This window comes from Carlito syrichta, unplaced genomic scaffold (assembly GCF_000164805.1).
Source record: "Carlito syrichta isolate Samal-C Ts95f unplaced genomic scaffold, Tarsius_syrichta-2.0.1 Scaffold312209, whole genome shotgun sequence".
NCBI classification, from domain to species: domain Eukaryota; kingdom Metazoa; phylum Chordata; class Mammalia; order Primates; family Tarsiidae; genus Carlito; species Carlito syrichta.
In genome coordinates this window covers 1,109,621-1,123,107 of record NW_007256305.1, presented here as the reverse complement: position 1 = coordinate 1,123,107, position 13,487 = coordinate 1,109,621, and the positions used below count along the sequence as shown (strand labels likewise).

General features: G+C 44.5%; 1 protein-coding gene across 1 annotated transcript in view; it reads right to left on the bottom strand.

Moving 5' to 3' along the window:
• The window catches only part of AOX1 (aldehyde oxidase 1), a 70,993-nt gene extending 64,238 nt beyond the window's left edge, over positions 1-6,755 (bottom strand). Inside the window, exons 1-3 of the mRNA XM_008069802.1 lie at positions 6,702-6,755; positions 4,566-4,662; positions 540-648 (exon numbers count right to left, since the gene is read on the bottom strand). Coding sequence (XP_008067993.1) covers positions 540-648; positions 4,566-4,662; positions 6,702-6,729 — 234 coding nt within the window. The 5' untranslated portion in view covers positions 6,730-6,755. The remainder of the gene's footprint in view (positions 1-539; positions 649-4,565; positions 4,663-6,701) is intronic.
• Between the last annotated feature and the right edge of the window lie 6,732 nt (positions 6,756-13,487).

Here is a 13,487-nt window from a genome sequence, read left to right as displayed (position 1 = left end):
GGAAGGATCGCCGGAGCCCAGCAGGTCGAGGCTGCGGTGGCCGGGAGTGGCCACTGTGCTCCAGTCTGGGCGACAGAGTGAGACTCCAACTCAAAAAAAATAAAAAATAAAAAGAGCATGCTATTGTCCACATAATATAACACACACACACACACACACACACACACACACACACACACACACCACACACGCAATTATATCCCTCAATAAACTGGGCTCTGGTCTCTCTATGAGTCTGGGAGATGTAAGATGGACAGGTCCCATCTAACTAGAACACAGAAAACATACTCAGGGATGTCAGGGTTTTCTAAGAAAATAAAAAGTCTTCCAATCTTCCAAAAGCATCTTCCCAAGAAGTTAGTCACAAATATTCACACATCCCAGGATACCGATTTCGCTCTGGCCCCATCTGAGTTTTACCTGTCAGTTGGTCAAGCTGCAGGGCCCAGACTGCTCTGCTCCATGCATCTCAGGGACTTGGAATGTCATTCACGGTTTTTAAAGCACAGACGCCCTATAAGGAAGAGGCACACGCTCACCTGAACAGGATGAATCCTGGTCTTGGTGCTTCCTATGCCTTCTACAGTGGTGACGGCAGTACCGTGCAGAGAGCAGAGGGGGGTCAGACAGGCGTTGGCGGGCTGATGTCTTCAGGATGGATACAAGAGAGAAGTGCAAATTACAAATTCCATTATATCCTGAGTGTCTCCACTATGGCGGATTTTCTGTGATGTCCCCAGTCTGCACACGGACACTTTGTCCTTAGCTCACACCATTTGACAGAAGTAAAGTCTGAGGATCAGAGTTGATTTACTCAGGGTCATAGATGGAGTATCAGAGGTAGGATTAAAATTAGATCTCCTCATTCTAATTCCAGAACAGTTTCCACGGACTTTAATCATTTTTCCTCTCAAATGAGGGACTGACCCTCTCTGGTTACATGTCACAGTCACCTGCCTAGAGCTATGTCATCTTCCAGGCAGACACTGGACCAGGGGTTGGATGGGCAATAAAATGAATGTGTGCTTCAGAAGAAGAAATAGAGTGTGGGATTCAGAACTCCTCAATTCCACAAAACCATGCTAGAAAATGTCCAACTCAAAATGACTCCTAAAATGTTCTCATTCACAAGCAACTACAAATGGCCAATAAACATGTCATCAAATGTTCAACCTCAAAAATCAAGAGAGATTCAACTCAAGCAATGAGAAATTCTATTTTTATCAAAAAAAGGTAAATATTTTAAAAATTATATCATCTACTAGTAGCAAAGGTTTAGGAAAGTGGGATTCACTCTGTCTATAAGAATGGAAATTGAGTTCTCCCTGAACTGGACTGGAAGACATTTCAATTGGAAGTCATAAACACCTTTAAAACACACACTCTCAGCCGGGCTTGGTGGCTCAGCCTGTAATCCTGTGCACTTTGGGAGGCTGAGGTGAGTGGATTGCCTGAGCCCACAGGTTCGAGACCTGCCTGGGCAACTTGGCGAGACCTCATCTCTACAATAAATAAAAAAATTAGCCGGGTGTGGTAGCACACGCCTGTAGTTCCAGCTACTTGGAAGGCTGAGGTGGAAGGATTGCCAGAGATCAGCAGGTCGAGGCTTCAGTGGCCGGAAGTGGCCACTGCACTCCAGTCTGGGCAACAGAGTGAGACTCCGACTCAAAAAATAAATAAATAAATAAATAAATAAATAAAATGCACATTCTCTTTTGCTCTGCAATTCCCCTTCTTTGGATGTATCATAAAGAAATAGTCACAGACATAAACATAAATATATATATGAATATTTGTTTTTTATTTATTTTTGAGTTGGAGTCTCACTCTGTCACCCAGACTGGGGTGCAGTGGCCGCTCCCAGCCACCGTAGCCTCGACCTGCTGGGCTCTGGTGATCCTTCCGCGTCAGCGTTCCGAGTAGCCGGAGTTACAGGCATGCACTACCACGCCCGGCTGATTTTTTGATTTATTGTAAAGATGAGGTCTCGCTGCCCAGGCGGGTCTTGAACCCGCGGGATGAATGTTTATTGATGCATTGCTCATAATAATGAAAACTAAAAATACTCTAATAGTGAATACTATTTGGGGATTGGTTTTGGTACACCCAAATAATGGAACATATACAGCCATTAAAATTATATTTATTACTTTGGAAATATATTAATGAGAAATTAACAAAATATACAGGTTTTTAAACAGTATGTGCAGTATACCTCCTTATATACACACAAAAGAAAGACTGGAAATATATTATTTATTTATAAATAAATGTAAATATTTATTAAGTGCCTACTATGTGCCAGGCAGAGTTCTAGGTGCTAAGATTCATTGGTGAGCAAGACAGATAAAAGTCCTGACTTTATGGCATGTATATCCTCAATGAGGGAAGATAAAATCTATGTATACAGGCAATACACATGTACATACATGTATAAACTGAAATGGTGAGAAGTGCTGTAAATTAATATAAGCTAACGGAGAGTTGTAAAAGTGGAGTGGGGCACAACTATTTAGTAGGTGATCATGAAGGGTTGAGAATATAATGTTTTTGCTAAAACCTGAATACTGAATACTTTGAAGGAGGCTGACATAAAAGTCAGAGGGACAACACGCAAATTCAGGCCCTGGGGCAGGAATGAGTTTGGGATGTTTAAGAACAGAGAAACAAAAGGAAGCCCAGTGATACAGAGACATAGTGAATGTGAGGGGAGAGGTGTTAGTCAAGGTTAAAGAGATAGGCAGGGGCCAGGTAGATAAGGGTAAGACTTTATAGTAAAAGTAAGGAATTGAATATTGATTCAAAGGCAAGTGCACTTTCAGTTCAGATGTAAAAAGTTGTAAGAGATTGTCACACTCATTCTAAAAACCAAAACAAGCCATATACACCACATAATTTTATATATATATATATTTTAAAAATTCAAACTGATGCTGAGTATCTAAAGAAACTTTATGAGTCAAGCTTTAGGAATAAATGGCTAGACTCCGTTAAGTGACACGCCCTTTGTAGGAGAGAAGACACAGCTTTTCTTATCCCTGAGATACAGATGTTCTCTTTTTGAAATGGAAGGAAGAGGAACATGTCTCAGATAGAAATAAGGAGAAACTAGACCAACTCTCAACAAACTTTTAATGGTTGCATGTGGGCTGAGACAACTGGTTAAAATACAAAGCTGGGCTGCTTTTAAGCAAAGGAGATTGGAGGACAAACAGGAGAAGTAAGAGAAAACTCTAGGCACTCAGACTTTATAAAGTATAGAGTAGTTGCCACCCTGTAGAGGCTAAAGACAGAGCAGCATGGCTGTGAGAGATCTCTCAAAGCACAGAAGGTGAGACAGGAGAGCAAAGAAAACTCCCCAGTGGGTCGGGCTCAGTGGCTCAGCCGTAATCCCAGCACTTTGGGAGGCTGTGGTGAGTGGATTGCCTGAGCCTGCCGATTTGAGGCCAGCCTAGGCAACTTGGCAAGACCTCATCTCTACAATAAATCAAAAAGTAGCTGGTTGTGGTAGCACATGCCTGTATTTCCAACTACTTGGAAGGCTGAGGCGAAAGGATCACCTGAGCTGGAATAGCTGTGAGCATGCCACTGCACGCCAACCTGGGCAACAGAGTGAGACTCCAACTCAAAAAAAGAAAAAAAGAGAGAGAGAAAGAAAGAGAGAGAGAGAGAGAAAGAAAGACAGACAGACAGACAGACAGAAATAAAGAAAGAAAGAAAGAAAGAAAGAAAGAAAGAAAGAAAGAAAGAAAGAAAGAAAGAAAGAAAGAAAGAAAGAAAGAAAGAAAACTCAGTGACCTCAAAAGCTGGCTGCCAGACTGTAAGGTTAGGAGGGATTTCTCACAGTTCAAAAAGCAGATGATTTGACTGTGAAACACAGGCAGATATCTGAAACTTCACCAGTGCTCAGAGCCTTAGCCCTCCACTGAGATCTGTGAAATAATGTATAGTGGTCTAACATATGCACAACTAGAGTCCCAGAAGGCTAAGGGAGAGAAAAAGTATGTGGCACAGAATAAATTCTTGAAGAGATAATGCCTTGAGAAATTTCCAAAAATGATAGAAGACATTAATCCACAGATCCAAGAAATCTGGCAAACCCAAAGAAGGATAAATACTAAACATAAAGGGTGGTTTTTAAGTAGGAGAGAATGGTTTGATTGGATTTATACTTGAAACATATCCCTGACTGAAGTATGGAGAGTGCACTTGATGGGAGCAAGGAGATAAGTTAGGAAGCTATAGGGATAATATAGGAGTATGATGATGACATTATCCTCCACTACAATTTCAGCCCTGCTTTTCCTCTCCAGACAGCACAGGGTGTCAGGGAGCCTTTCAACTTTTTTCAGGGAATTCTTTGGCCATGTGTTATCCTCGTTGATGGTACATTTTTTCCCAACCCATTCACATTACTGGGATCATGTCTGTCTTGTTCATCGATGTACCCACAGTCCCCAGTACCATTCACATAGTGGGTACACAGTACATATTTACCAAGTAAAAAAGTTAAAAAGTTCAAAACTATAAAAATTCAACCAGATCTGGACTTTGCCATAATGTACCTTATCCTCTTGGTGATGGGGTTATATCGTGAGATCATCACTGTACAGGCACCACAGCCTCCTCCTCCACAGCCATACTTGGTCCCTGTGAGTCCAACTGGAAGAAGCTTAGTTAAAGATCATGTTTTCTGTAATTCTCTTTCTAGTATAGCCCTGATCTTAGGAGAAAGCACCATCACAGACTTTAAAATGTATAGTTAATATATATATCAAATGATATATGTGTGTCTTCACTGATATTATAATATAGTAGCTACAGAATATAATCTTGTAAATTCTTCATTTCCCTTTGTGTGAACAACTGGACCTTGGTTGCCAAAAATGAGATCAAACTAAAAAAGAAAGAGTCTACAAATGCTAGGGATGAAAGATTGCAAGGTATGAATATATTACACATTTGTTCTCGATCTTACTGGTGTCTCTGATGACACACAAAGTAAAATGTTAAATTGCAAATAATTCTTGGAATATTTGTGTCATGTTAGCCATGTTTGTCATATTTATCTGCCTTTCAGTGGCTGAAACTGCAAGCAATTCCCCAATATCTGTTCTCTAGTTATTCCTTAATAATAGAAATCCCAATTTTCAGTCACATATGACTGCCCAGAATAAAGAATATATTTTTCCAGGTTTCTCTGCAGTTGGGGGTGGGGATCATTAACAATGCTGGTTAACAGAATGTATGTATAAGTGTTGTATATGACTTCCAAGAGGGGAGTGTCCTCAAAGAAGAGAGGTAGTTTGTCAACTACTTCTTCCTCTTTGCTGGAGTTCAGATACAATGGCTGAAGTTCTATTAATCATCTCTGTGAGGAGAAAGTTGCACACTGAAGAGGTTGGAGCTTGGTTCCCTGACAATATTGTGACACTGTTTGCTAGCCCAGATCCACCCCCATGTGGGCTTCTTCTGTGTGAATATGACAGCCTTAGGAACACACCCCACAGATCTCCTTCAACATGTAGGGTAGTGACCAAGGGACCAAGCTGCTGCACTTTGAAATCAATCACCCCAGTTTTCATTAAGGTCATGCCTCCCATCAGCCACTCCCCACCAAGGGCTGAGTGTGAGACATGGAGTTCTTGGCAACAATCCTCAAAGGCTCTGAACAACATGCCTTGGACTGACCAGCAGTCTAGGATGCTTCTAACTCGACCTTCTCTCCCTCTCTTCTTTTCCAGGGTCAGAATTGTGGTCTAATAGCTCCCTAAGCCTTCTCTGACTCCTTCCCTATTTCCTTTCACATAACCATTTCTCCTCATAAATCTCTTGCATATTTAATCCCATTTTTGGTGTCTGCTTCCTGGAGAGTCTGAACTAATATAATGAGAAAGAAATAAACTTCCATCTTCCATCTTGTTCATTACTTTTTGGGGTTTTCTATCACTCATAATGAATCAAACTTTAAATCTTACACATAGGCACTGTGAATAACCAGAAAGTCAGTGTTTATTGTTTTTAAGTCCAAAGATCTTGAATGACTTTTACGAGTATGTTTCAGGAACATGCTCATGTGTCTGAAAAGTAATGATTGATGCTTTAGAGTTGCGTACTATTTTGGGAATTTCACTCTCCCAGGGAAAAAAAATGTGCACACTCCCACTGTCACATAATTTTGCATAGAATTTTGTGGAGTCTACTGAAGTCTGGAAGCCCACTGAAATTCATGCCGAGCAGTCTAAAAATCCATATCTTGGATGGCTTTTATTTGGAAGGTTTTTCTAGAGTAACATCTCCAGGTTTAATGTCTCCATTTTTCTTTACTTTCATTTCAGGTGATTTCTGTGCTCTTTTTTTCTAATGGTCATGATTATTAGTCCTTGAAGACAGAAAGTAAATATTGTGACTCTTAATTATAAAGGAAGCTTAATTGTGCCCTTTTAACAGCCATTGTTTTTGTTTCCATTGCTAATTTCTTCATTTTATACATTTTATAAAGAACTTGGTTTTTCTGATAGCCACAATTGTGCACTGCCTATAAAACTAAAATGCAGGACTTCTCAAAGATAAACATAAAACTACAGTAGTGTGAAATGTGTCTCAGTGTGACTGAAAGAGTGAAAATATCATTTGATGAGGACACTGGAACTACATACACATACACCACACATACACACTTGAAGCAAAGAAAAGGATACGCTTCTTCCTCAGATATGGTAAGAGCATTGTTTCAGGATTGACATCTTTTTCTACCACCTATATCAGAGAAAAAACAAGTTATGCACACAAAGTTGACAGAGCTAGTGTGAAATGCAGACTGGTAGTATCATGCAAATTTGAGAGAAAGGCACATTAACTATCCTTCTACTCTACTTTCAAGTTGACTTCAGCTTCACAGAACACCTGTGACATAGCTCTATCACAATTGTGCCACTGTCCTTGGTCCTGAGCCATCATTGTTCTCTAGGGCTGTGGTTGTGTCTGCTAACAGAACACTAGTGACTCCTCTCCAGGTTTTTCTAGAGTCTGAAGCAGGTGAGGGAAAAGACAAGGGTAGGACAGAATTAAAGAAGAGAGAAGAGGCAGAGAAGAAATGGGAGACAAAGAGGGAGGAAGGGAGGGAGGGAAGAAAGAAGGAAGGGAAGGAGGAAAGGAAGGAGAGAGGGACGGAGATAGAGAGAGTAAGGGAGGGAGGGAGGGAGAGAAAAAGGGAGATGGTGAGAGAGAGAAGGAGAGAGGAAAACAGATAGGAAGAGGTAGAAGTAGAGGTAGAGAAAAAGGGAGAGGGTGAGGGAGACAGAAGGAGAGGGAGACAGGGAGGAAGACAGAGAGAAGGAGGGAGGAAGAGAGGGAAGGTGAGGGAGAGGGAGAGAGAGGGAGGGAGAAAGAGGGAGTGAGAGGAAGAGAGGAAGGGAAGAAGGGAAGGAGAAGGATAGGAAGAAGGGGGGAGAGAGAAGCTACTGATAGAATAGACTCTGAGAAATTGATAGTTAATTTTTAAAAATACATGTTTGTTTATCATATTTAAATAATTACAGTTTCCAGAAAGAGACTATGGCCAACCATGGCCCCTGCTCAAAGAAACACAAGAGAAGATAAGATGTGTGTGCCCAGTACTGCAAAGCTGTGCCACAGGGTCATGTACAGGCATGTTCACGTGGGCAGCCCGCACAGCTCCCAAGGCAGCATCACAGAAATGTCATGGCTGGTTATGTTGGTTATGTTTCCCAAAGTGATCGTGTTTTCTCTTTCTTGATAAACAAATTTGGGGATTTTTTTTCAATTCAAAGAACACATAAAAGAATGATTCGCTTCACAATTTCAGAAGTCAAATTTGTCTTTCTCCATATTACATTAATTTTTCCTTCTGGAGAGTAGGTGAGGAGGGGATGTATGCTAATTCCAGGACTGTCTCCTCACCCTCAACTCTAAGCAGCTGTATGTCAGACAAGGTGAGGCATGTGCCAATTGCCAAGGTCAGAGCTGTGCCCTAGAGCAGGGTTCCCAACCCCTGGACTGCCGACTGGTACTGGTCCAAGTCCTGTTAGGAATGGGGCTGCACAGTAGCAGGTGAGTGGTAGAGGAGCAGAACTCTGCTTTCTGTCAGATCAGTGGTAGCATTAGATTCTCACAGGACTGTGAACCCTATGGTGAACTGCACATGTGAGGGATTTAGGTTGTGTGTTCCCTGTGAGAATCTAATGCCTGAAGTTCCCCACATTCACATACACAACCCATCCATGGAAAAATTGTCTTCTACTAAATCGGTCCCTAATGTCAAAAAGATTGGGGACTGCTGCCCTAGAGAAGTCCACAACATAGAAGGAGAGATGTGAGTAATTGTGTGTGTGTGTGTGTGTGTGTGTGTGTGTGCGCATGCTTGTACACATACTTTAATGCAAGAAAAAGTGTGAACATTGTCAACTTAATTGGCCTTCAAATATAATACTTTTCTTCCCAAATTTATGCCATCTCTTCTCTTCCCTAACCTGTTCACCAGTCTTACTCTACTGGGTCATCCAAGCTTAGCAACCTGAGCTATTTGCAACTTGTTCTTTCTTTCAATCCACCACAATCGGTGTCACCAAGTTTTCCCACTTGGGCTTTCAGAATGATTCCCTAAACACCCTCCTCTTCTACCAGCATTTCCTGGAGTGAACCTGGATCATCTCTTGCCTGAACGATGATAGCAGCCTCCTCACAGGTCTCCCTGTCTTCCCTTTTGGCAACGGCAATACCACCATCTACACCACGACCAGAGTGGCTGCCCTGCGACCCACATCTGATCATCTCATGGATCTGCCTACACTTATGGCTCCTGGCTGCCAGCTCCATGCTGGGCATTCCTGAATGCCTGTCAAAATTAAACCTCTATGGAGTCAGGATTTCTGGGGGAGGGAGCCAGAAAGTGTGCATCTAAGACTGAGTGAGTCTTAGGCGAATGGATACCCAAGTGTTCCTGGAGTACAAGGAGAAATTTGAACTTCCTGGGGAGGACTCCTTCATAAACTGCTCCATCATCTCCTGCCACTTGACCCAAGTGTCTTGAATTCAGGACCTGAAGACGAGCTGGTCAAGCCTAGTGGACCATCATCTGTACTTTCTTTGCATCCAGGACTCTTTGCCCGGAAAGCCATTCCTCTCTTCTTGATATGGCAGAATTTTGTGTATCATTCACTACCTACTCAGATGTCCTCTGTGGGGGGTGATGCTACCCCATACTCCGCACTACTTCCCACTCCAAGGAACAATCCTCCTGTGTCCACATGGTCAGTGTCCTCACCTTTTTTTTTTTAAAGTCAGGGTCTCACTCTGTTGCCCAGGCTGGAGTGCAGTGGCACAATCATGGCTCACTACAGCCTTGCCCTCTTAGGCTCAGATGATCCTCCCTCCTCAGCTTCCCAGTAGCTGGAACTACAGGTGTGTGCCTCCATACCCAGCTATTTTTTTTTGTAGAGATGAGGTTTTGCCATATTGGTCTCAAACTCCTGGGCTCAAGCAATCCTCCCACTTCGGCCTCCCAAACTTCTGGGATTATAGGTATAAGCCACCATACCCTGTGCTCACCTCTTCTTTTATAGTATTTTTTTACCCTGTATTATAATTATTTGTGTATGTGTAAGTCCATCTTGATCCTGAGAGAGGCATCTTCTGTTATCATCTGGGTCAAACACTGAACTTGGTGCGGGGGACATATCATAGAGATGGCATAAATGTTAACTAATTAAATGAATGACTTAGGCTGGGCACAGTGGCTCAGCCTGTAATCCCAGAACTTTGGGAGGCCGAGGCAAGAGAATTGTCTGAGCCCGGCAGTTTGAGATCAGCCTGGGCAACGTGGTGAGACCTCATCTCTACAATAAATCAGAAAAATTAGCTGGGTCTGTAGTTCCAGTTACTTGGAAGGCTGAGGCAGAAGGATTGCCTAAACCCAGCAGTTGAGGCTCCAGTGGCCGTGAATGTGCCATTGCACTCTGGGTGACAGAGTGAGACTCCAAAAAAAAAAAAAAAAGAATGACTTGAACATTATAGGTATAATTTGCTATGAGAAAACCAAGAAAAAAGGAATAATTTCTTACAGAGTATGGCAACTGAACAGAAGAAAAGAGGGAAAAACAGAAGTGGCCGGGTGTCGTGGCTCACACCTGTAATCCCAGCACTTTGGGAAGCCAGGGCAGGAGGATCACTTGAGGCCAGGAGTTCAAGACCAGCCTGGGCAAACAGACTCATTGGTGAAACCTCTGTCTCTACAAAAAAGAAAAAATTAGCCAGGCATGTTGATGCACACCTGTAGTTCCAGCTACTTGGGAAGCTGAGGTGGGAGGATCACTTGAGCCCAGCGGATGGATGCTGCAGTGAGCACCACTGTGCTCCAGCTTGGGTGACAGAGCGAGACCCTATCTCCAAAGAAAAAGAAACACAGCAAAGTTATTGTTGTCTATCTTGGCATGTACTCCCGCTTGGGACAGGAATGAAAGGAGGCAACATGTTCGTGGCAGCAGAACAAAAAGAGAGAAGACACCTGGGACCCACAGAACACCAGAAAGCTTCTGGACCAGCCTCACAATGTCTATCCACAGGTGCAACGGTGACCCACAGAAGCCCGGTTTTAATGAAGGGACAGGGTCTGGGTGGCACAGACAGTCGAGAACAGCATTTTAGGCTTGAGGAATATTGATAGACTTGGGGAAGGAATTCATGGAAGGAACAGGCTGTGCTTGTTTGGGTATCTGTCCCAAGAAGTGGTCTGAGAGCTTGAAATCTGGCTCGAAGCGCCACTGGCTTGAAATGTGTTTCTTTTTCTTGATCTGACGGATATCATGTTTGGGGGAAGATGGTGGGAGCAGGGATCTAGCAGGCACCCTGTCCAGCAACTCTGGGAGTGACCCAGGGAAGGCGGGACTTGGATGTCGCTGGGAGGTTGGAGGGGTGGGGTCTGGGGAACAGAGCTATCTCCTTGATTTTGGGTTGGAGAGATAATGCCAGTCCCCAGGTCAGTGCTGTTGTGTGTGCTCATCTCAGCGTGGCCCTGGGTGTTGCAATGGTTGAATCTGTCCCTCTAGGTCTCTGCCAGCCCTCTAGGGAGGGTTCAAGTTTACATTGCATAAGGTTAAGAAATCACTTTTGGCCAGGGCCTGTGACTCACACCTGTAATTGCAGCACTTTGGGAGGCCGGGGAGGGAGGATTGCTTGGGCCCAGGAGTTTGAGATGAGCCTGGGCAACAGCGAGACCCCGTCTCGACAAACAAACAAACAAACAAACAAAAAACTAGCCAGGCATGGTGGCACATGCCTGTAGTCCCAGTTACTCAGATGGCTGAGGCAGAAGGATCGCCTGAACCCAAGGGGTCAAGGCTGCGGTGAGCCATGCTTGTGTCACTGCACTCCAGCCTGGGCAACAGAGTGAGACCCCAGCTGAAAAAAGAAAAGAAACCATTTTCCTCTGGGCCAGGTGGTGACTTGTGCCTGGGGTTCCCTGCCAGATCCAAGGCAGAGGCAGAAAGAAAAAAGAGAAAGGAAAGGGGATGGGGACAGAAGAACACATAGAAGGACAAGGCTGGGAGGTGCAACAGGAGGGGGAAGGGGCGTGTTTTGTGGGACATGGTCAGGAGGGAACAGCAATAGCCTCAGCAGCTTCAGAGCAGAGAAGGAGGCCTGAGGGGACAGCCGTGAGTACACTTCTGCCTGGCCTTGGGTCCCTTTACAATTCCTTTTGCTCATTGGTTCTCTCTGCCTGAGCGGCCTCCACCCCTGCACTTTTCTCTGAGTCATTGCAGCCCTCCCAGGAGGCCAGAAACTTCCTCTCTCAGCCTCATATACCAAGAACCTAGGGGACTATCAGCCAATGAATGGCTCTACACTAATACTAAGCCCCCAAGTTCATTGAGCAAATAATATTCAGTGACTACTTTTTGACACCTCCAAATAGGTTCTGGCTCTACTATTGAAGCAGATTACTTTCTAACCCAGATGTTAACAATTGTTTCTTTGGGCCAGGCATGAGGTTCATGCCTGCAATCCCAGGACTTTGGGAGGCTGAGGCGAGAGGATTGCTTGAGGTCAGGAATTTGAGACCAGCATGGGTAGCATGGCAAGACCTCCTCTCTACAAAAATTAAAAAAAATAGCCCAGTGTGGTGGTGCACACCTGACATCCCAGCTACTCTGGAGACTGAGGCAGGAGGATTGCTTTAGGCCAGGAAATCAAGGCTGCAGTGAGCTGTGACCGTGCCACTGCACTCCAGCCTGGGTGACAGAACAAGACCCCGACTTAAAAAAAAAAAAAAGGTTCCCACGTATCAAATATTTCTTATGTATAAGCACCTTGCTGACCACTCCCCATGGAGTTTACCCTTCACCCAGTTCCAGGGGAAAAGATTATGTTACTAGCTCTAATTTGCAGAGGGAAAAACTGAGACTCACAGATATTAACTACCCGGCCTGAGGCCCCGTAGCAGCATGTGGCAGAGCAGATAATACAGGGCTTGAACCCTGGCCTGACTGGTTCCAAAGCCCATACCTCACTGCCTCATGGATGACATGCTTCCGTTCCCACTGAAGTTAGAGTGTGGCACCTACTGTGTAACTTATTCATGGGCTCTTTCCTCCCCTAAGCTCCATGTTAAGTGGGTCACCTGTTCTTCCAGGGCCCTTGGTGGAGAGAATCAGATTCCAGACCTAGTTCCTCTGTAACCATGTGCACTGGCCTTGCTTTCTGATGGTCTTAGCTTACACCTGATGACACCTTTTGCTGACCTGGAGAGATTCTGCAAAAGCACAGACCAGAGGCCAGTCATGGCAGTGACTGTCCCCTAAGAGGCATCCAAGCCTCCTTTGCAAAGGTGGGCTTTTAATCCCAGGGGTCATGTTTGACTTCAAGACCCCGCTTCTTTACTGGTTTCTCTCTCATGCTTTTCTCAACAGCCCCTCACCCTCTGGAACCAGAAAATTTATTCTAATTCTTTACATGCAGCAATCAGACCTGTTGACCAGCAGTGAGGCACCCATCTCACAGAATGGAAGAAGGAGACTGAAAGGGAACAGGGCCATCATTTCTTCTAATGGGGTAATTGCAAAACTGGAATCAATCTTTCTTTTTTTGAGTTGGGGTCTCACTCTGTCACTCAGGCTAAAGTGCAAGGGCACGATCATGGACCATTGCAGCCTCGACCTCCTGGTCTCAAGCAGTCCTCCCTCCTCAGTCTCCCGAGCAGCTGGGAGGACAGACATATGCCACTATCCCCTGTTTTTTGTTTCTTGTTTTCTCTAAGACATGATGTCTCGCTTGTTGCCCAGGCTGGCCTCGACCTACTGGGCTCAAGTGATCCTCCTGCTTGGGCCTCCCAAATTGCACAAGGAACCCAGGGCAGCCCCTGGAAACACATCCTCGACCTACCTGGAGGGAGGTGCGAGGCACAGCGGCACACCTGCTCCCCAGGAGAGCCCGGGGCGACGCGAAAAGGATGGAGATGAGGACACATCGGG